This window comes from Arachis ipaensis, chromosome B1 (assembly GCF_059453495.1).
Source record: "Arachis ipaensis isolate K30076 ecotype BB chromosome B1, ASM5945349v1, whole genome shotgun sequence".
Classification (NCBI taxonomy): domain Eukaryota; kingdom Viridiplantae; phylum Streptophyta; class Magnoliopsida; order Fabales; family Fabaceae; genus Arachis; species Arachis ipaensis.
Window position 1 is genome coordinate 15,005,614 of NC_142436.1, and position 23,648 is coordinate 15,029,261.

At 33.0% G+C, this 23,648-nt stretch overlaps 3 protein-coding genes across 11 annotated transcripts; all 3 read left to right on the forward strand.

The window, feature by feature from the left end:
• The first annotated feature begins 8,829 nt into the window (after positions 1 to 8,829).
• LOC107625802 (vesicle-fusing ATPase-like) lies at positions 8,830 to 12,109 on the forward strand. Of its 5 annotated transcripts, XM_088501109.1 has the most exons (7): positions 8,838 to 9,326; positions 9,414 to 9,510; positions 10,395 to 10,450; positions 10,853 to 10,918; positions 11,007 to 11,089; positions 11,316 to 11,449; positions 11,714 to 12,109. In XM_088501109.1, the coding sequence occupies exons 5-7, from the start codon at positions 11,049 to 11,051 to the stop codon at positions 11,923 to 11,925; spliced, it is 387 nt and encodes a 128-aa protein (XP_088357235.1). In that variant the 5' UTR covers positions 8,838 to 9,326; positions 9,414 to 9,510; positions 10,395 to 10,450; positions 10,853 to 10,918; positions 11,007 to 11,048; the 3' UTR covers positions 11,926 to 12,109. The 5 variants fall into 5 exon arrangements, 4 of the variants coding, with proteins under 4 accessions (XP_088357235.1, XP_088357233.1, XP_088357234.1 ...); XM_088501107.1 differs by having other exon boundaries at positions 8,838 to 9,510; XM_088501108.1 differs by having other exon boundaries at positions 10,230 to 10,918.
• Positions 12,110 to 13,243: 1,134 nt separating this feature from the next.
• LOC107646893 (uncharacterized) lies at positions 13,244 to 14,696 on the forward strand. The gene is made up of 4 exons (XM_016351038.1): positions 13,244 to 13,456; positions 13,550 to 13,792; positions 13,880 to 14,059; positions 14,580 to 14,696. Exons 1-4 carry the CDS (start codon positions 13,244 to 13,246, stop codon positions 14,694 to 14,696), a joined length of 753 nt encoding a protein of 250 aa, XP_016206524.1.
• Positions 14,697 to 15,439: 743 nt separating this feature from the next.
• Positions 15,440 to 22,030, forward strand: LOC107625817 (Pentatricopeptide repeat (PPR) superfamily protein). 5 transcript variants are annotated; one of them, XM_021117823.2, is made up of 4 exons: positions 16,015 to 16,514; positions 18,675 to 18,783; positions 19,222 to 19,278; positions 19,834 to 22,030. In XM_021117823.2, the coding sequence occupies exon 4, from the start codon at positions 19,913 to 19,915 to the stop codon at positions 21,581 to 21,583; it is 1,671 nt and encodes a 556-aa protein (XP_020973482.1). In that variant the 5' UTR covers positions 16,015 to 16,514; positions 18,675 to 18,783; positions 19,222 to 19,278; positions 19,834 to 19,912; the 3' UTR covers positions 21,584 to 22,030. The 5 variants fall into 5 exon arrangements, with proteins under 5 accessions (XP_088357236.1, XP_088357237.1, XP_020973488.1 ...); XM_088501110.1 differs by lacking the exons at positions 16,015 to 16,514; positions 18,675 to 18,783 and adding an exon at positions 15,440 to 15,660; XM_088501111.1 differs by lacking the exons at positions 16,015 to 16,514; positions 18,675 to 18,783 and adding an exon at positions 15,444 to 15,617.
• Positions 22,031 to 23,648: the final 1,618 nt, after the last annotated feature.

The window sequence follows — 23,648 nt, forward strand, 5'->3', positions numbered from 1 at the left end:
CTGGTTAAATAACTCTCTAAAGTGAATTAGTGTATTGTTGGTTTTCTGATGGCATCTTCAACATATTAGGTGACATTTGAAGTGGCCAAAGAGGCTGATAGTTCTATAAAGGAAGCTTCTCACAGAGTTTCCAAAGGCATTCATGGCAAGGTATTCATATACTATTTCTTTAGTATCAAATTAATAATATTGGATTAAGTTGCTTCGGTTTATAGTTGTGTATTTGTAATTGGCCTGCTTATTAAATTTATTTCACTTGGTCTGGTACTTCATAGGGACATTCCCTTACAAGAAAACTTAATTCGGATGGTAGAGTAGATATGCAGGCAGTGATATGCAGTGAATATATAATTGATCTTATATTTTTTAACTAAAAAATTCTGTTATTTTATAATAGAGTATAACAAAGAATATTATTTTTAATTTGTAGGAATTAGTTCCCAACATCAATAAGGTTAGTGGTTTTAATTTCTATTCATTTGTACTCCAACTCTTACCATCATTTTCAACCTTAAAGACCCATTTTTGCACTCTGGAAAGCATAATGACTTTTTAAATCTATAAAGTATCAGTCTTTTACTTGGAGTCTTTGATTGGGATGAACTACTACACTACAATGCGGCAATGCAAGAGTGGAAGAAGAGAATAATGTCGTTCATGTTGCCTTCCGATCCGAACACATGTCTTGGATGGAAGATAGGTACTCTTCTTCTCTATTATTTCTTCCTCTCTTTTCAAATTTTAATTCTATTTATATGTAATGTATGCAGCCAGACTCACAATCTAAGAAAAGAAACCTTGCAGCAACAATATCAATCAGTAAGATATTTCTATCTAACAATATTATAACATCATATTCATATTGATACATGATAATCAGCAAGGTTTCTTTGTATTGTTATACATGTGAAGAAACAGTCTTCTAATTATAACAACTATGCGATTGGTTCTCATGTGATGGATAGTATGGTGATACCAAAATCAAAACTGATAAGCTCTCTCTCTTTAAAGGCTTTGATCCTGCATCCATCAACATCCCTCCAAACAATAGCATCCTACCACCACAGACCTCTATTGAAGTTGTTAACTAGAGAGATGCAGATCTTTTCTTCATGTGGCAAAGGGTATATAAAATAAAATAATGCTCCTTTTTCTATCAACTCAGCTTATGATTAACAGTGCAAGTTGGTTTTTGTTCTGTTTACAGTACAAGATTTTGGAACATGAAGCAGAAGAAAAGGCACAAGCCCTGAAGGAGATTAGAGAGACGGTGGATCACAGAAATCATATAGATGGTAGTGTAAAATTGATTGGTACTTCATTTTTATGTTATTTATTTATTGAGTTGAAATAACTGTGGCTATTAAAATTTGCTACAAGTAGAGGACTTCATTTTATCTTGTGTTATCATTAATTTTGTTTAGTATTCGATCCTTGTGTGGAACTTGTTTTATGAAAAGATGACAAGAAAGCAGCAAATGTTAAACCATTTTAGCCACTGTTGAAACATTTTTGTTTCATAAATTTCTTTATTATTCACATGAAGTTTGCTATGGTGCTCTGTTTTTGTCCTATGCTCTTAGAAATTGTCATGTTGCATATGATTTCATCGTCAATGGAATTTAGAAACTGGAAAACATTGTCGACGATCGCGAATTTGATTAGGTTGATGCATAGTGCAATTCAATATTCTTGGATGCCTTTGTTATTTTCATATTTTCCTTTTCCTCACACTACAAGAAAAAGCAATATTTGTAACAAAAAAATTGTTACAAAAAATCAAAATTTTGAAACAAAATAATTTTGTAACAAAAAAAAGGGGCCGTTGCAGTATGTCCCGTTACAAAAAGTTTTTGTAACAAAAAATGAAACTGTTACAATTCAAAATGATATTTTGTAACAAATTTTTCTGATACAAAAAACTAGAAGTCGTTACAAGAGTGGTAACAAATTTTGATCTTCAAGGTATTTTTTGTAACAATCTATTTTTTCCTATCATAAAATTTTGTTACAAAATGTAACTTGATTTTCTAACATTTTTTTTAGTTACAAAATCAAAATAATTATTTTGTAACAATTTTTTTTAATACAAATTGCATGCATAATATAAATATACTGAAATATACTGAAATTAATTACTACAAAATGTGATATTTCATTAAACTCAAAATATTGATACACAAATTTCTCTTAAAAAGTAATAAAACATGTTACAAATCTAAATAAAAAATGCTACAAACCTATAACTATGTTACATCAAGTTAGGCTATAAACCAATCCCAATGACAAATCCTAAGAAGCATATTTCCAATTAGTAACTCTCCTGCATTGACAATAACAATTAACAAAATAAATAAATGAATAAAAAAGAGAAATCAAGAAGCCATCATTGGCAATAACAATTACAATTAACAAAACTTAAATTAACAAAATTATCAACATATTTTCAATCAGTAAGTCTTCTGCAAATCTCACATCAATTGGTTAGCATAGCACATACTAAAATATAAGACAAATTATATGTCAATGTTATAATAAACATGTTATAAGTCGCTTCTTTTGTCCCTGTGAAATGCCCTTGAGCATTTCATCGTCCACCAATGTGTTTCCATATATGTCCAAACCTAATATCTTTGTGAAAAATATCTTAGCACTTAGGAGTTTGGAAGACTTATAAAAATGTCAATATGATATAAGCTGTATTGAAACGGGATACTAGTAGCTAGAGCCTATTAATCTCTATTTTTACATTTTTATCAACTCAACAAATATTAAACTATTTCGCAATTTGCTTAATGAATACCTTTATGATGTACTCTACCATAAGATCTGTTTCCTGTCCTCCAAAAGCTATTGACTACAAAAGAAAATAGATTAGATTATTAGTTTGTGTAAGAAGCTTTCGTACTGGAGAAACAGAGGAGAAAATACTTCCTGAAAAAGAGAAGGGAAAAAAATAATTAATGAAGAGTATACCTTCATGAAGATATCAAGATCAACATCTGGTTTTATTCCAACACTCTTTTCTCTCCTAGCAAGCTCTAGCAGCATATCTATTAATGCTCAATACTTTAGTACTTAGAATCGTAAGTATTTTCTAACGAACCGAATATAAAAATCAACTACTCAACGTAACTTGTTTATCATAACACATTACCAATAAAACTGATGGCTGAAAGTAATCTAGTAAGATGGCTAAATAGTTTTTGCTCATCAACTGATTTAAATATTGAAGAGACTGCAAACCTTTAATTGTAGTTGGAATGGTTCCACTTAAATCATTCCCACAACAATTCCAAGGACAGAATCTTCTGCATGGGGCACATACTGCAGAAACATGATCAAAAATCTAGAATCTTAAACAAGAAAATATATTATTTTGTTATTTGGATAGAAATTTTTAATTACTTTGTGCATGACAGAAAAAGAAGATACTTATATAAAATTTTACTAACATGAGATAACTAAAAAAAGAAAATACAAATGAATAGAAGATAGTCTACTAGCTGAATGCAAACAATACTAACTTCATTACACACTAAATTCATTCTTGAGACTTTAGCTTACAGCTTAACCAATAAACCTTTTCGAGGGATAACTCATGACATAGTATCAAAATCTCTTTGACCAATTAATTTTGAACTCGATTATTGTTGCCTACCATTCTTGAAAAAAGATTAAATATAAATTAAACTTCAAAGAAGGTAAACTGAACATATGCATTGCTTAATATTTACCTCCAATAGACTCTTTGTAATACTGAATGTTAGTTATAAAATCATTAAAATGCCTCTATTCAACTATTAAGCTTTTAGAAGAACAGGCATGACGATTTAAGTATCAAAATAGATTTTTAGAAAATAAAATAAATCTCTGCACTGGTGCTCTCTTAATTAACTGTTAATTAATACATTTATATGTTTATGATGTTCGTTTCTTGATTCTTAATTTGATGCAAAAAAGTTAAAAATGAGCTGAAGTGTTTATGGATCAATTAGAAGATCTTCATTCTTCGTCCCGTCAACTGATGGATATGCCAAAGCTGGTGTGAGATGGATAGGCTATGAACCTCGCTGCAGGCCATATATAGTGTAAAATTTTGATTTATTATTTTAAATTTGTATTTAAATAGATTTAATCATTTTGATTTTAACTTTTTATGAGTTTTGAATGCATGTTCAGAATTAAATTAACTTTGATTTATATTCATTTTCATTTGAAATCTATGCGTTTTGAATCCAGTTAACTCAATTTAGTTTGAAAATCATTGGCTTTACCTTAATACCCTTTTGATTTTTTTTCCTATATCTTTCATGAGAATTGTGATTCATTTGTGGGTAGCAAGTTATGTTAATCTATTTTTGATTGGATTGACTTAACTTTGAAGCTTACACTTGTGTATTTAATTTAATTGGATTATCTTGTTTTGTAGTGAATGATTTTATGGAGTTTCTGAACCAAATTGGTGTTTAAGACTTATCTTTGAGTGTGTTTATCATTTTTGATATTAAAAAATAAATTTTTAATTTAAAAGTATGTAAATTAGATGAGATTAATGAATGATTTGAAATTAAAAATAAATAAATAATTACAGAATTTGTGGAGGTTTGAAAGTCTCACAAAATAATTTTTTTTTTAAATTAAAAAATAATTTGTGGGGGTTTTAAACTGCCACAAAAGTAATTTAAAATCGTCACAAAAGTCCAATATAAAACCCCCATTAAACACATACAAAATCTCCACTGAATAGATTGTGGAGGTTTTTAAAAACCCCCACAAAAGATCTCGTGGCACCTCAAATTTTGAGAGTTTTAGAAACCCCCACAAACTATTTGGTGGGGGTTATAAACCTCCACAAATAAAAAAAAACTGCCACAAATAAACAAAAACCTTGTAGTGGTTAGGTTGAAGGTATCCAATAATATTGTGATTTCAAAACACATAACATTTCTCAAGTTGTGTTTTTCATTTTTTTTTTTTTTTACTTTTTCAAATGAAACCAAAGCTAAGTGTAATCTTTCCTTTGAGTATGTTCATTCTATTCACTTTTTATTCTTTTATTTCTACTCTTTAACTAGCAATATTATAAGTGAATCATCTACACTTGATATAGAGAATAGAACATTTGTAATAAAGAGGAAAAGAGACAAGACATTGGCCACAAAAAAACGGTTAGTTGATCCTCTTGGTGATTATTATTTAACATCTCACATTCTTTTGATTCTTATTCATTTTTTTCATATATATATATATATATATATATATATATACTTGTTTACTTAAGTATTTATTTATTTTTGTAGTAGATTTTTTTTAGTTTTAGTAATAAATTCATTTGTATTTTTTTTTATAGATCAAGAGACCTTTTTATTCGAGAATGTACTAACTTCTCATAGGTCAATGTCTAACAATGAAGGTATATACATATAGACAAATATAAACTCTAAACTCTAAATAGTGGTTAATAATAAATTGAGTTTTTCTTGCTATTTTATTAATTTTTAATTTTAGATTTACTAAATACATTGGTTCACTTAAATGAAGGTATTATTTATGATTCTCTTAATAACGTATTCACAACCCCTGTTAATATCAAGGATCATGTGACGTTTGCACCAAGTGAAAATAAAGGTGTGTAATTAATTTTAATAAATAAGCTTAATATTTTTCTTTTTTTTTTTTCTATATTGATTAGCAAAATTTTATTTTTCTCGTGACATATGATACTGTAATGATATTGATTATTTTATAAATAGGATACTTGGATCACGATGATTGTAATTACAGTTATACATGGTGTGGTACGATTTTTTGGTATTCTGAACGTGTTTTAAGAGAATCTAAAGTTAATTGTCCAGTATTTTCAATATGTTGTCTTAAAGGCAAAGTGGAATTGCCATTGTTGAAAGAACCCCCTGAATTGTTGGTATCGCTTTTCAATAGAAATGATCCAAGGAGTAAACACTTTTTGAAGAACATTCGGGCATATAATAATCTGTTTTGTTTTACTTCTATTGGTGGAAGGGTTGACACATCTCTTAGTAATGGAACGGGTCCGCCTCAATTTATTCTTTATGGTCAGAATTATAATAGAATTGGTAGTTTACTTCCAATGGCTGGTCAACCACCAAAATTTGCTCAGTTGTATATCTTTGATACTGAGAATGAGTTGGCAAATAGAGAGAAAATTTTACAGTATGATTTGATTATGTTTTAAGTAACTCCCAACTATTATTTTTTCAAATTTGTTTTTCATTCTTTTTTGTGTATAGGTAACTAACATTTGTTTTTGTATAAAGTTTGACCAGTGGTGTAGGTTCTTTGGATTCAACATTAATTGAAGATTTATTGAAAATGATCGATGAAAATAATATTGTTGCCAAATCTTTTCGGATGGCTAAACAGTTCTATCAGCAACATCCTGATGAATCTTTTTCCATTCGGTTGTTTAGACATCGAGCTACAGGTCCTCGAGTGTATAGTGAGCCCACGGTTGCTGAAATTGCTAGTCTTATTGTTGGTGACTTTGATGGCTCAGATACTGGACGCGATATCATTGTTCATTCTAAGAATGGATAGTTATAGCTATTCATGAGACACATACTTGCTATTGGCCATTGCAATATCCTTTGTTGTTCCCATATAGTGAAGATGGATACTAAGAAGATATAACATACTGTCATGTTAGAAGTAGAGAAAACATACCCACAAGACAAAGAGTTTCTCTTCGGGAATTTGTTTGCTTATGAATTCAAGAACAAAAAATTGAGTTTGGGACAATATTTAAATCTAGAAGGCTATTTCAACAATTTATTGTTTATTCTTTTAGCATGGTAGAGTCACAACGGCATCTGTATGTTAGATTTGATCAGAAGAATATAAGATCTCATATGTTGTAAGGAGTTGAGGAGGCTATGGAATGAGGAGATATCGATGCATCGTCCATTGGAACTAGGATTGTGTTGCCGTCTTCTTTTACTGGGGGAAGAAGATATATGTTTAATAATTGTCAGAATGCTATGTCTATTTGCAAAAAATATAGATATCCTGATCTATTTATTACTATAAATTGCAATCCAAGTTGGTTGGAGTTTCAAAGATACACTGAACGGACTCGTATTCCTATATCTGATCGACCCGATCTTGCATACAGATTGTTTGAATTGAAAATTCAATCTTTGATGATTGATTTGAAGGATGGTGTCTTCTTTGGACCTATGAATACAGGTAAATTTTATGGAATTTTTTGTTGCTTATCTAATAATGAATTATGTTTAAAATTAGATTTTTCTTTTATTAAGGAATGTATACAATTGAATTTCAAAAAAGAAGCTTGCCACATGCACATATATTGGTTAGGCTTCAAAATGCAGGTAGGATGCAAACAATTGAAATCATGGATAAGGTTATATCAGATGAGTTACCAGACCCAACGAGATTTCCAAAGCTATATAGTGTTGTTACCAAATATATGATTCATGGTCCTTGTGGTAAATTAAGACCTTCTTCTCCTTGCATGAGAAATGGTGGTTATTCTAAATTTTATCCCAAAAAATTTGTTGACTCGACAAGTTTTGATAAGGATGGTTATTCCATATATAGAAGGCTTAATATGGGGATTACATACACAATAAATGGTGTGGATGTGGATAATCGGGTTGTTGTATAATCCAATGCTCCTAATAAAATATCAAGCTCACATCAATTTGGAGTTTTGTAACAAGTCAAATGTCATCAAGTATTTGTTCAAATATATAAATAAGGGACCAAATCGTGTCACTGCAACAATTAGAAATGTACAAACTCAGAAACATGGTGTTCAAAATGTTGACGAGATTAAGCAATTCTACGATTGTCGATATCTAGCACCTTGTGAATATGCTTGGAGATTATTTGCATTTGATATTCATCACAAGTGGCCATCTGTTCAATGGTTGATATTCCATTTGCCCAAAAGACAGAATCTAATATTTTACTGATGATGATAAGATTCCAAAAATTGTTGAAAAGAACAAGTATAAAGATACAATGTTTACTGCTTGGATGCGAGCTAATGTTAAGTTCCCACATGGTAATCATTTGTTATATTCTGAATATCCAAATCAATTTGTTTACTTGCGTGATACTCAGGAATAGGTTCCAAGGCAGAGAGGGTTCTCAATTGGAAGGCTAATTTTCATCAATTATTTGTGTTTGTTGCTCAATATTCAGAAGGGTTGTAAAAGTTTTGAAAGCATTCGTACTGTTGATGGTGTTCTATATGATTCTTTCAAGGCTGCTTGCAATCATCTTGGTTTATTGAGTGATGAACAGGAGTTCATTAATGCCATTAAGGAAATTGCAGAATTGTCTTCTGGCTTTCAACTTCGTAAGTTATTTGTTACATTGTTGGCATCTAATTCAATGAATAAACCTGAAATGGTTTGAAAAGACACTTGGAGACTATTGGCTGATGATATTTTATATCATAGAAGACGTGAATTACAATTGCCAAGTATTTTTCAAACTCTTGTTTGATTATTTATTATTGATTAAGTTTGTGTAGATGGTTATATCACGATATGATGTTTAGTTTTTAAGCCTATTCCTAGAATAGGCTACACTTTTCTCCGTGTTTCTTTTTTGTAGGAGAATAGGAAACACATTTGTAGCATCACTTGAAAAGTGTCTCCTTAGATATTATAAATATCACTTATAAAGCGTAGCCTTATCTTAAGAGCTATGGGTTCACTTTTTACATTAAAGAGAGCAAAGAGCAGCTTATTTGTTATATTTTAGGTGAATTTTTAAAGTGTTTCCTAATGTAAGAAACCAAATACATATACTACACTTAGTGAATTTTTTGTTTCCTTTTCACGTTACCACCAAAATTAAACCCACGCCCTTCATCTTCTGAAACCCGCACCCTTCTGCTTTAGAAAGCTCACCACCACCTTCACTGTTTTCACGCCCTCACCTTCGTTCACCACCACTCACCGGCCCCCTTCTCTTTCGTCTTCACCTTTGCTCACCACTCACCGTCGCAGCTCATCATCTTCTTCACCTTCAGCTTTGATGCCCTGTACACTGCATACCTCAACCGTAGCGCTGCTACCATCGACGTTGTCAGCAGAATGATTCTCCCTCTGGCACCGCACTTCACTCTGTTTGTTGCCTCCACAAGAACACGTCCGGGTGTTCACAGCAAAGATTTTGTCGAACGTCTCGATTGCGAGATAAATTACAATTTCTCATCCGATTCCGCTAGAAGAGATGGTGACGATTGCTACTCGGTCATGGAATGGGTTAATAGTTCGAATTTGAAGAATTAATTAGGTTTTTTGCAGGTTCAAAATAAAAGAACATGGAAAGAGAGTGGTAGTGAATTTGTTTGAAGTTATTTATTATGATAATGAATTGCTGATTTGCTGCAGATTAAGCATTAAGATCAAGTTGCATCTGATGCATCCATGAATGGTAACCGCCAATGACTCAGATCGAGTCTCCATTTGGAACTGTGAACACCGACAGGTACAATTTTAGGATTGATTTGAAATATTGATCCATTTAGAACTGGAAACTATTAATGATGTTAATGATTTGAATATTGATCTATTTGGACTATTTGTTATATATGATGCAATAAATTGATGATAATATATGTGAATTGTTTGAGTGATTTGTGGCTGGATTGCTATGCTGAGTAATGCAGAAGTTTTTTATTTCATATGAGTATGCTTAAATGTGAAAAGTGACAAAAAAAATGGTGATTTATTAATCTTGAGTACTTGGGGCTGATTTAATCTTTCCAACAAGTCACAATAGGTAAAAGAAAGTTAGAATGCAAGGTTAGAGTGAGTAAAAAGTTAGGAATCAATTTTTGACCTCTCAAAATCCAAGGTTACATGTTGCAGAATTATGCAGTTTCGGACAGCACTTTGTGAACAAAATTGGGAGCAATTTAGCCACTCAAAATGAGTGAAATTATTTTTTTATGAAACCTTGAGATGTCTAGATTGTTCCCCTAAAATTTCAGAATTTTCTTATGTGTGGTTTGGGAGATGATTTTTAGAAAATGGTCATTTTCTGCAGAAACAATGTTGTCCAAACTTTCTAATTGCAGTGACGGCTTCTAATTGTGTCTCATACTAGACTAGTGACTGTCTTGGAATAACCTTTCTTGAACTTTTTACCATTTCGGACTCAATACATTTTGTACAATCTTAATTTTCCTTGTGTGGCTGTACTAGATTGTAAATGGCCCTGAAGTTTTGAGCAAATTTGTTGGTGAAACTGAAAAGAATGTGAGGGACCTTTTTGCTGATGCTGAACAAGAGCAGAGGAGCCACACAGATTGCATGTACTTAAGATTAAATTTTCTGATAATTCACTCTTATTAATCACTGTATTTTCAGGGGATGAAAGTGATTTGCATGTAATTATCTTTGATGAAATCAATGCTATTTATAAGGTATGGAATTTCTGAACTTTGGACAAATGTGAATCATGCAATGTGTTATTTGCCTATTTATTGATCACTGTTAATTCATGATCATTGTGTGTCAATATTAGATGCTTCAGATTTTCTATGCTACTAATACTATGTGACCCTCCTTTGTGGGATTTGTAGATAGTTAAATTAGAGTCATAAAAGCTTCAGGTGAAATTTTTTTCATGTAGTTTTCTTCAGATTTATTAAGTTATATATTTTTCATCGATGACTCCTCAAAATTGCAGTACAATTTTAAATATTAAGATTTAATTTAATACAAGTTTTCTTATCCCTAACAAATTGTAGTATTGAGCTTAAAGTTGTATTATAGAATTCTCCGATCTATCTTTAGTCACACAATCTTCCTCGGTGTGAGTGCAGTCAAGAGGTTCAACTCGCGATGGTACTGGAGTTCATGATAGAATTGTGAACCAACTTCTTACTAAGGTCAGTTTAAATCATATTTTATTAAAATAATAACTCTTCTCTAGTAGTCAGAAGCATATATTTAATAAACAATATGATTGGTTTGTAGATAGATAGTGTGGAGTCACTAAATAATGTTTTGCTTATTGGAATGACCAACAGAAAGGATATGCTTGATGAGGCTCTCTTAAGGTCTCTAAATTTTCCCTCCTTTCTTGTAGGTTTTTTAAATATGCTTAGTGTGAAAAATATAAATGTAAATTTGTGAACACTCAACAAGGATATGCTATTGTTTATTGTATTCTGCAATTGTTATCCAATCTACTGCTGCTTTGATTTCTTATAATAAACTCCTATAGTAACTATATGCATATGTAGTGCATACCTCTTTAGTTGTTGCCATTTCTTTTGCTTGTAGACCAGGGCGGTTGGAAGTCCAGGTTGAGATAAGCCTTCCTGATGAAAATGGTCGATTGCAAATTCTTCAAATTCATACTAACAAGATGAAAGAAAATTCTTTTCTTGCTCCTGATGTGAATCTTCAAGAGCTTGGTATGTGTTATTATGGCAAATTTAGGATGATATAAGTTTGTATATTTATGTCTTTGTTGTCTTTGATGGAAGTAATCAATAAGTAATCTTGATTAGGTTGATTCTTTGCTAATAAATATTTTGAAGCAAGATCAACTACTTCTGATGTCAAGCTTTTACTTATCATTTCGCTAAAAAAAGTGGATAATAAAATTATCAGCATCACACTTATTCAATTATGAAGGTCAGCAAATGTTTACTCTGGGTTTGCCTTATCTTTTGCAGCTGCTAGAACAAAAAACTACAGTGGTGCAGAACTTAAAGGTGTTGTGAAAAGTGCCGTCTCATATGCTTTAAGTCGACAACTGAGTCTAGAGGATCTCACGAAGCAAGTTGAGGAAGAGAATATTAAGGTTACCGAATTCTGGAACAGCAACTTCAAAAACACATATCTCAAGACTCTGAAACTCTTTGGAGGTGCAACCAAAGAGGGGTGAAAGATGGATTTTGTATGATATAATATTTTGGTTTTTCCTAGTTTTTTAGTGGTAATCTCTAAGTGGTCTCATGCATATTTTGATATGAGTATGCTTATTTTAGTGTGAAATGTATAAATACTCAAAATTATGATCATCCTAATATTTTTGGTTCATTATATAAGGATAATTTTTATTATTTAAAGATTATTGTATTGTATTATTATGTATTTATTTTTATTTTATAATAATTAACTAATTTAATTAAAAATACAAGATTATATATATAATTATATTCCCAAATATTAGGTTTTAGATAAAAAGATTATTAGAAATTTTTGTTTATATATATATATATAAACAAAAAAATATAAACAAAAATTTAAAAAAAATGAGGGATAAAATGCTACATTTATATAAAGTAGCTATAGATATATTATTTGTTACGTTTATAAAGTGATGCAGTAGTCTTGAAAAGTGTAGCCTATTCTTTTGAATTCTGGTAACCATTAGTGCTGAAAAGCGTAGCCTTTGGTCCTGAACAACATCACTTAAAAATCACACCCTATTCTTAAAGGCCAGAAGCTTAGCCAGAAAAGCGTAGCCTTTGAGAATAGGCAACACTGGTATAGGCATCCTTTACAAAAGCGTCTCCAAAGACTAAAAATCGTAGCCTTTGCCTAAGGCATCATTTTTTTTTCATTTTTGGCTACACTTTTTAAGTGTATCTGAATGAGTGTTTTTCTTGTAGTGTATTTGTAATCTATGTGTTCTTTTTTTCACTTATTTCTTAGAGCTCATGATCACAGAAGAAGAACTTGAGATTCTTTGTGTGATTGAAGTTGAAAAATTATTGCAAATGAACGACAAAAGCTTTAAAGATTTTTCCCAAATGCCTTTTCCTAATCAAGATTTGGTTTCTCATTTTTCAAGTTCTATGATTATGAATGAGTTGGGTTATGATGTACATCAACTTCGAGAAGAACATGCTATAAATTTGAATAAATTGACAGATGAACAAAAACTCATTTACCAGAAAATAATTTACACGGTTACAAATAAAAGAGCTGGGTTCTTTTTTGTTTATGGATTTGGTGGTACTGAAAAAACTTTTTTGTGGAAATTGTTGTCTTCTCTTCTTCGTTCAGAAAAGAGAATTGTTTTAAATGTTACTTCTAGTGGTATTGCATCTTTATTGCTACCTGGTGGGAGGACTGCACACTCATTGTTTTGCATCCCAATCGAGTTGAATGAGGAATCTATGTTCAATATTAAGAAAGATAGTCAATGAGAAGAACTCATCCGTCGTGCTTCTCTAATAATATGGGATGAGGCACCCATGACGAATAAGTTGGCACTTGAAGCCCTTGATAGAACTTTTCGTGATTTAATGAGTTTGAATGTGCCTTCGGCTCGTGATATTCCCTTCGGTGGGAAAGTTATTGTGCTTGGTGGTGATTTTAGACAAGTGTTACCAGTTATTCCTAAACGAACTCATGCTGAAATAGTTATGACTTCAATTAATTCGTCAATTCTTTGGAAACATTGTAAGGTAATGTGGTTGACAAAAAATCTTCGGTTATAAAAAAACTCCTTGGTGTCAAATTTGGATGAAGTAAAAGAATTTTCTAATTGGATTTTAAAGATTGGTGAAGGTTCTTGTGGGGTTCAAAAGGAGGATGAAATTATTGTTGATATTCCAAGTGATTTACTTATTCCTTCGACTGACAATCCTATTCAGGATATTGTTTCAGCTATATATTCAGATATTGATGATAACTATGGTAATGCTTTGTATTTTCAAGAACGTGCTATACTTGCTCCTACTGTTGATATTGTGTCGCAGATAAATGATTTTGTTGTTGATACTCTTCCTGGGTTAGTAAAGGTTTATTTGAGTTTTGACTCTATTTGTAAAAGTGATTGTCAAGATGTGATTGAAACTGATTGGTTGACAACTGAGTTTTTGAATTAGATTACATGTTTAGGGATACCAAATCATGTTCTTAAATTGAAGAAAGGTGCTCCTATTATTTTGCTAAGGAACATAGATCAGGCAAATGGATTGTGTAATAGAACTCGACTTATTGTTCAAGATCTTGGAGATAATATTATTGGTGCTGAAGTTGTGTCTGGAAGTAACATTGATGACAAGGTTTTTATTCCTTGGATGAATTTAGTGCCCAGTGATCTTGGTATTCCTTTTAAATTTCAGCGCAGACAGTTTTCAATTAGTCTTTGTTTTGCGATGACTATTAATAGGAATTAAGGGCAAACTTTATCTTTGGTTGGTATTTATCTTCGACAACCAATTTTTTATGTTGCGATATCTAGAGTGACAACAAGATCAGGATTAAAGATATTATTGTCTAATGAAGATGATAACTATTGGAACTCCACATCTAATAATGTTGTTTATAAGGAAGTTTTTAAAAAAATATAATTTGGTAAGTGGATTATTTAACAGAATTATTTGTTTAGTATATTTTTCATATACCCATATAGATCTTATTTTTCTCTAATTCCTATTGTCTTCTGCATTTGGGGTTCGTTTTGTTCGATATGCCCTAAATTCTATATTCGACTATCGTTCAGAAGAGACACCGTGGGTCTAATAACTGAGTGTTCTTTGTTGATATGCAAATCTAATATTATTGATAATGGATTTGGATTAGGGTGCTGTTAATGATGATGACCTCTTTATTAGAGGGAAGCAAAATATGTATTTAGAAAATTCTACTATTATTGTTTTAGTTCGATTGTATTTGTTTGATATCTATTTTAAGACATAAAGATTTTTACTAATGTAAAAAGTAATAATCCAAAAAAAATTAAAAAAAGTTGAGTTTATGTTGTAAATAAAAATTTTCGACCCGTGCAAGTATAACTTATAGCATGCATTATAATGTTTATATTGATTTGCTATCCGTGGACATGCACACTGACTTGAATTCTTGCAATGAAGCTTTCCATGTTCAGACGTAAGATATGCTTAAAACTATTTTTGCAGACAAAATGAATGTAGTTTGATCATTTCTAATAGATATAACTTATTGTGGGATGAGCTAGAGATTACTTTGAAGCTGTTGGGAAGGAAAGAAGGTTATTCCGGAACTATCGTTAGAAACAAAGCAATTGGAGAGTTGACAGTGCTCATTCAGTGCCTTTTTTTTCTGTTAATCATTATGCTGATGTTAAAATTGGTTTGAAAACTCTGTTAATTTTTGTTAAAGCATGTTAATTATTGTGCTGATCTTGTTAAAATTATGTTTGAAAATTTTGTTAATCTTAGTGTGTTTATTTATATTTTATTTATTATTTTATTATAAAACGGTTATTCCTATTGAATTACGATTGAACCGGTTAGACTAATAAACCAGTAAACTAGTCCTAGAACGGTTTGATGACCGGTATGGTTTTCAGAACGACTCACCAATCCAATGACCAGTAGCATGACTGGTTCGATTATCGAATTGGTTCTGACAACTATGCCTCTGCCATCTTATTCTTGTTTGTGTTTATATTATCCACTACTGCACCCCATTCTCTATTCACTTACCTACCAATTCCCACTACTCCCAAAGTCCCTCCCTATCCCCATTTGAGCCTCTCTCTCAATCATCAGAACAGCGGCCACTTCTTTCTCCAGTGTTACTCCCATATCTTCACTTTGGCTTCTGTTACGTGTTTCTCTCCATCGTCGCCGTTGTTATGTAATGTTTCTCCAAGCTGCAACCTTTTAGCTATCTGCTCTATGTGATGTCTTTTCTGACTAATTGATTTTTGATGACTTGATCTATTAACAAGATGAATTAGTTTAATCTTTTAAATTTCTTTGTTCAGTGATCTATTTTATCCAATGTTCTGAAAATCGAATTGGACCGACCAGTTAAACCGGTTCAACCAAAACCGATAAAAATTGGTCCGGTCCAATGTGTAAAACCGTCAAATCATAAACCGCTCAAAAACTGCTAAATTGGTCGGTAACTGACCGGTCAGATAGAATTGGAACCCGGCCGGTTTAAAGAAAACGACGTCGTTTCCTTCATTGAAAGGGAAAAAGGGGTTGCACGCGTTATCCCCCCCCCCCCCCCCTTCTCTCCAACTCCTCCCTTCAGCAAAGAGCAAACTGCCCAAGCCTCCACCAAAGAAATCAAACCCTAGCCACCACCAATAGTTGTCGCCGTCTGTCGGAGTGAGAGATTGCTGCCGCCGTCCGTCGCACTCAAGAACTTCCGTCTTCGTGCTCTTGGGCCTCTCGCCGGATCCTCCGCGTCGTGTGCTCGCATCTCGCCTCTCTCCTCTTGCTCGTCTGCTCGCGCCTTCCTCCGCCAGTGAGTGCTCGAACTGTGCGTGTTTCTGCTCCCCCACCGCTGCTCTTCTGCCGGCATCCGTCGCGCTCAACACCACCGTCTTCGTCTGGGCGTCGAGCCCGAGTCTCCAACCCCTTTCCTCATTCACCAAGCGCAACTTCTTCCTCGAATTCGCCGGCCGCCGTCTTCTCTTCCTTTGCTCAGCCACGCTTTTGCCGCCGTTCGTCGTTGTGCTCATCGCCTGGTCTCCGTCTCGATCGCGCTTCTGCCCTTCTGCTCAGACTGCTTAGAACGAAGGTAATAATGACTTCATTTTTTTTCATTCTTTGTTCTTCGTTCTTTGCTCAAAAATCATCCAATGATTATTGAAAATTTGAATGTTGTGTGGTTTTAATTTTTTATTGAGTGATTATTTCTTATTGATTAGCCCTGGTTCTGCTGTTTTTCTGTTCTGCTATTCTCGGTCAGTAGGTGGATTTCTTTGTTTTTCTATTTTTCTGTTTTTGTCTGGTAAATCAGAGAAGGATATTGCATGTTGGGTTTCTTTTTGTTCACTGCTTGGAATTTTGTTGCTGAGAATTGTTCATGTCTGATGTGTCTTTTGATAATATGTAAGTCTGTTTCAGGTGGTTAATTATTATATGTTTTCTTTCTGTTAATTTTTAGTCCCCTCCTCCTCAACCCTCCCGACCAGAAACCCCTTCACCTTTCAAATTTGTTATTTTTGTCCCTGCCTGTAGAAAGCTATTGTAGAAGAGATTCAGCTTGATTCCTTTGTAGGATTTGATGGGTTCCTTTACCAAAAAGTTTTAACAGATTGTATTAGTAACTAATACCATTATTTAATGAAGTGATATATTCTTGATCACTACTAAACTGGTCCAGCAAGGGGGATTCTTCTCATATCTTGAAGGTGATTTTTCCATTATCATTATGGGGATTTTTGTGGCGTATGATTCCCTTATTTGCAAGAAAATGTTACTGTCATATTCCCTTTCAATGCTGTTGCCAAGTCCTGAATGCTCAACATTAGTGGTTGCTGGGAGGAATGGGAATAAGAGTAGCTATTCAGAAGACTGGCTTGCAATAATGATTTGCTTAACTGTGTGAGTTTTCTGTGTTAGTCTAGCTACATTGAGAAGCATTATGTTGTACTATAAATTTTTGGATTGAAGTTTTCTCCAATAGGATTTACTTGAGTGCATTACATGATGCTACACATCCTGATGTCAATTTTAGCAGTATTTGATGGCTGTAAGTAGTCTAGGATTGTAAAGCACCACTTTGATATTAACTTTTATCTTAATCACTCCTGTTCAGGCTTCTATGTGTAGCAGAATATGATTATCTTATTTATTTATCTTTTGAATACATGGTGTGATTTTGAACTTTTCAAGTTTAATTTGGAATTAAGAGAGCATTGTGTATTCCAGGATTTGTGTTAAGGCAATGTAGTGGGGAACAGTGGAGCTTTTTCTTAAATTTCGATTAGTAACAAACTGAATGACAAATTGATAATCATAAGGGTAAATACTTTTTCAGGTATCAATAGGCCTTGTGGAATAATAGAAAATTATTTTTTTCCTATTTTTATTTTTAGTGTTTATTTATAATTTATTTATTATTTTATTATAAATTTTTCCGGTTGAACCACGGTTAAACCGGTTGGACCAGTAAACCAGTGAACCAATAGCTAAAGCGGTTCGATGACTGGTCCGGTTTTCAGAACCTTGATTTTATCTGATTAGTTCTGGTTTTGCCTCTTTAAGATATGAAAATAAAGTGAGTGATTAAAATGATTAAATTCAAAGCTGGCTCTCAACTCTTTGTGCTTTGTTCTGCCCAACTAGAATCTTAATTTGCCTGACTTTCAATAAACCTTGTTATTATGAATGAACTAATTAACATTCTGGAGCTTTAATTTGTTTCTGTTTTGCTTGTCATTTGAATGTAACAAATGGAAAGACGAAGGCTTATCATATGAAGAAAATTGTCAAGTCTTATAGGTGTGGCTTGGTTTTCACCTGGTATAGCTGTGGCACAAACACAATGAGATTTATTGATGATCTTTTTTATCTTATGGTTTTCTTTTTCTGTTCTGTTGATATATTTTTCTGTTTGTGATTCTTTCTGTAATTCTATTTCTGTTGATCATATTTATTATATGGTTTTCAATTTCTATAAATTGATTTTGTAATTCTGTTTTAGTGATTCATTCTGGAATTATGGATGATTACTTAAGGGATCTTGTCGATCCAAGCACTATGGTGGAGATTTCCTGATCTTACTGACATAATTGAGGAACCCTTCCAGCCTGTTGCATCTGACTTTTATAATTGACGCAGAAGTTAAAAAATAAGAAAATAATATAAAAAATTCTACAATAAGTTACTACATATTTGTTCTCGTTAGTTAAGCTCTTGTTAATCCTAATTTTGTGGCTGTTGTTCCTTTCAGATTGTTGGTATTGAAAATAAAAAATGGATATAGGATTATGTCTTTCTTGGAGCTATCTTCATGTGGTAGAGGAAGCAAAGATACTCTAGTTACTACAGAGAGCATAAAGGTTGTAATTTACTTGCTTAAGAGAAACTGGAAAGCGTATATGCCTAACGCTATGAAGCCTAAAGTTAAAATTTAACTTACCAAGCATAACTATTTGAAAAATTAAAGAATTAGAGGATGTGTTCTGTGATGAGAAACCAGGGTATTTTGAATATGCAAAGGAAATAACAGTGAGTGCTCAATTTAAGAATACTAGTTTCTATGAAACCTTCAATTGTATATTGAAGCAGATGAGGCTTCAGGCTTGCTCAAGTTTGCGTGGTATTCTTTTTATAAATTTTGGCAGCAAATTCTGCATAGATTTTGTTCTCTTAGTTAATGTCGCTACTTTTACTCTCTCCCGTCCTTTTCTTGTCCTTTTTCAGTCTTTCCTCTTCATGCTATCTTGTGCTTTTGTTAGTATAGTAGAATCTAAGTTTCGCCATTATTATGTCTGTAGGAAGTGCAAGTGGATCCTCTATAATGCTAGAACTTCAAATTAAGCACTTTGCAAAAGGTATAAGCTTTGCTAATTACAGTCCCATATACAATCTACACAACCTATGCATTACTGTTGATTTTGTGATAAAATGGTTAGTTTTGGAGTTGATTTGATATGGATTCCCATTTTATGTATGTGGAATTTAGCCTTCATAATTAAAGCTATTCTTAAAGCTGTAACTTTTTAGCCACTGTCAAGGGGAATCCAAATCAGAAATATCATCAGAATCTTGTTTATCTTAATCATCACAGTCATTCTTGAGTTACTGTACATTGTGATAGACCTTCAACTGCTTTCTATGATAATGTAGTATTCCAGTATATGGCATAGAAAATTAAACTCGTTGCATAATTAATGTCCGTGCACATCATTGCCTGTTGTGACTTATTGCTTTACTTACAAATTGGATGATTGTGTTATTGTACATTGTGTGTCGCAACTTATTAAGAAAGAAAAAAATGTTAGGTCTAGGGGTAAATTTATGTACTCATTACTCAAGGTGTTAGGAACAAAAGATTTTCTTTACCAGTTTCTTTTTTTTACTAAAATGGTAAATCTTGTACCTTGCAGGGGTTCAAAATACAAAGCTAAATAAACCTACTCCTCTCAGGTATATGCTAAAGGCAACATTTAGTGGAGCTGATCATATATGGCATTTCGATTTCTACCGCTTCTAGTGCAGTGTGCCAAATTGAGACACCCTTTTCCCTCCAAGCTCAGTTCCATTTCCACATCCCTCCACCATCTTTCAGATTCTTTCTTCTCAGAAGAACTGTTCCCTGATCGACAAAAAACCATTTCCAATCTCGACGAACACCTCGTTCTTGAGCAAATATCGGAGCTCTTACCCATAGCCAAATGTGCATCACAGAACACTATCTTGAAAGACCATGAATCCAAATCGGCAAGGGAACCTGTCGATGGGTTTTTGTCACCAGAGGAGAAATTGCGTGGTGTTTTTCTTCAGAAGCTGAATGGTAAGGCTGCAATTGAACAAGCTTTATCCAATGTTGGTGTTGATGTGAATATTGATGTTCTCGGTAGGGTAGTGAACTCTGGGAACTTGGGTGGTGAAGCCATGGTTGCATTTTTTAACTGGGCAATTAAACAGCCAATGTTACCTAAGGACATTGGCAGTTACCGTGTGATTGTTAAGGCACTAGGAAGAAGGAAGTTTTTCAAGTTCATGATGGAGGTATTAGATGACATGAAGGTTAATGGCTTAGAAGCTGATTTGTTACTGTTATTTATTGTTATTGATAGTTTTGTCAGGGCTGGTCATGTGTCTAAAGCAATTCAAGTGTTTAGCAACTTGGATGATCTCGGGTTGAGACGCAATGCAGATGCCTTGAATGTACTCTTGTCATGCCTTTGCCAACGGTCTCATATGAGTGCTGCAAGTTCTGTGTTTAATTCAATGAAAGGGAAAGTATCTTTTGATGTTACTACGTACAATGTTGTTGCTGGTGGTTGGTCTAAGTTGGGTAGTGTGAATGAGATTGAGAGGATTATGAAGGAAATGGAAGTAGATGGATTTCATCCTGATTGTAGGACTTTCAGTTTATTTATTGAGGGTTTAGGCAGAGCTGGCCGCATTGATGAGGCTGTTGAGGTTTTCAATAAAATGCAGGAGAAAAATTGTCCAGCTGATACTGAGACTTATAATGCAATGATTTTTAATTTTGTGTCGGTTAGAGATTTTGATGAGTCTATGAAGTATTATAAAGCATTGTTGAGTAATAATTGTGAACCTAATCTTGATACGTACACAAGAATTATTATTGGCTTTTTGAGAGCTCGGAAGGTTGCTGATGCACTCCAGATGTTTGACGAAATGCTAAGGCAAGGAGTTGTACCTTCTACTGGGATGGTAACCTCCTTCATCAAGCATTTATGCAACTATGGTCCACCATATGCTGCAATAGTTATTTACAAGAAAGTGAGAAAATTAGGATGTATGATATCAATGAATGCTTATAAGATATTGCTTATGCGTCTAATGAAGTTTGCGAAATGTGGAATGTTACTAAATATCTGGCAGGAGATGCAAGAATGTGGGTATAATTCAGATATTGAAGTTTATGAGTGCATCATCACTGGACTTTGCAACATAGGACAGCTTGAAAATGCGGTTCTTGTCATGGAGGAGTCTTTGCAGAAAGGGTTCTGTCCAAGTAGGCTTGTATATAGTAAATTAAGTAACAGGTTGCTTGCTTCAAATAAAACAGAGATCGCATACAAGTTGTTTCTGAAGATAAAGCATGCTCGTTCCCTTAAAAGTGCAAGGAGCTTTTGGCGTTCTAATGGTTGGCACTTCTGAACAGGCATGCCAATCAACATCTCCTGCAGTAGAGCCTCTTGTTTGATTTTAACACTAGTAAATAACTGTAGCCAAGAAAAATATTGCTATACCAGTACACACCAAGAAATAGATCACATCTCAAAATATTACTAGTTTGCAGGTATTGTAATTATTTATTGTCGTGCTATTTGTGGTGTAGACAGTATTGCCAGAGTTTTATTTAGCTAGATGGTGTAGACAAGTTGATGTTGTTCCCACTAAGGATTTATAAGTCATGAAGTAGTAGTCAATTTAAAATACTTGTATACAAAGTAGCAAATATTATTAGGATAATGTTTCCCGAGTCACATTATGAGTTTTATCTATGGTATACGAAGAGTTTTGCTTTTTGGAGTGGAAAGCAACTTTAATCTATATGATACAGTGACAAAACTGTTATTCTAGCCGAATCCTTGACTAAATAAAGTTTTGAGATGTTATTTGCTTCCCAAGGTATTTTACCTGTGTTTTTGTTTGTTTGACTATGTATATGTGTTGTTGCAAGATGACTTCCCTCGGTGGTACTAACTGGTGACTGGCTAAAAATATGGTTAAGGTAATCTTCAATGGGAGAACATGTTTGAACTTTAAACAACTAGGTTTCCTTTTAAGTTGCCAATTTTTCTCATTCTTGTGGTGTATTCGGGTGATTATTTGAACTACTGATTTTAAAGTTTACAAAAGTTTATTGTTTGAATATCACTATGTCTTCCAGTAAAGGTATTGTATTATCATTTTGCAATACACACGATAATTTAGTCGTAATATCATTTCTTCGTTTCCAATTGGCTTGTGTAATTTTCTAGTAAGTTGTGCTAAAGATGTGCACTTTAGATCTAAGGATAAAGCTATTTGTACCACCAAATTTCTCACCCATGTTTTTGTACCTTACTTGAGAAGGTGTAGGTGGCATGGGTTGAAGTGCATGCACATTTCTTCATATGCTTATGCATAGATTTAGTTCATAATCCGTCTGGATTGATTGAATGGTTTTCTGATGTGGCAAGATTTTCAGTCGACTTTATTTTATCTGTAGTCATAGTTAGATGGACTAATTGAAAATTTTAAATCACAGCAAGGTGATTAAATTGTTATAATTTTGAAGTCAACTAATTATAATTCTTTTTATTTTGCTATATTTCACATTACATTTAAGCAACCAACCATTGCTTATCAGTTATCACTACATGATTCAAGAACTGTGCAAGTAACAGTGATAACACCTTAGTTTACTTTTATGTTCTCAGACTAGAAATATAATATAATACATCACATATAATTCACCATTCTCATGCATTTGACACATTGAATCTCTAAATTGTGTAGATTACCTTTCACTTTCAAATACTGGAATAATGTTAGTTTTTCCCAGAACTTGATTGGACTGAAAGGTTAATGTATTCATCAATTTTGGGTACTCCATATTTTGAGAATCTCCACTAAATGGTACTGTTTATTGGGTATACTTGTATGTTAAACTTTGAAGATAACTAGCAAATTATAATTTGCAAGTACAATGTTATTTATAGTGTATTCAGCTTTATTGTTAGATGTTCGATTCTCGCCTTGAGCATAGAAGTCTGATAACTCAGGGCTAGCTGTCTCAAGCCCATTGATTTGCTTACAAGTCATCAGAGAGGGATTAATCAGCATGTTCGATGGTAGATACCAGGGCCTCAAGAGACGAGCAAGCTCTTACAAACGGAATTATATGCAGATTGATGTGAAGTTTGTAGGCAATTAGCTCGACATTTACAAAGTAAGCAGCAGTACTATTAAACCGCTATTGTTCAAGTGCATTTTTGTGTGTTCAAGATGTCTCTGCTTTAATTGATATCACCACCTATATATGTTGTAAATATTATTAACAGATTAATCTGTTATGACTTTTCAATTGTATACCTCTGAGTTGTCACAAATAGGAATCAAGTGAAATTTTTGAAGTGTGATGCTGTGAGCAATGTTACATGGCCAGTGCAATTTATTGTTCTTGTTTAGTTGTTAGCCGTTAATATTTAAAAGTGTAGGCTAAATGCATTAAGTT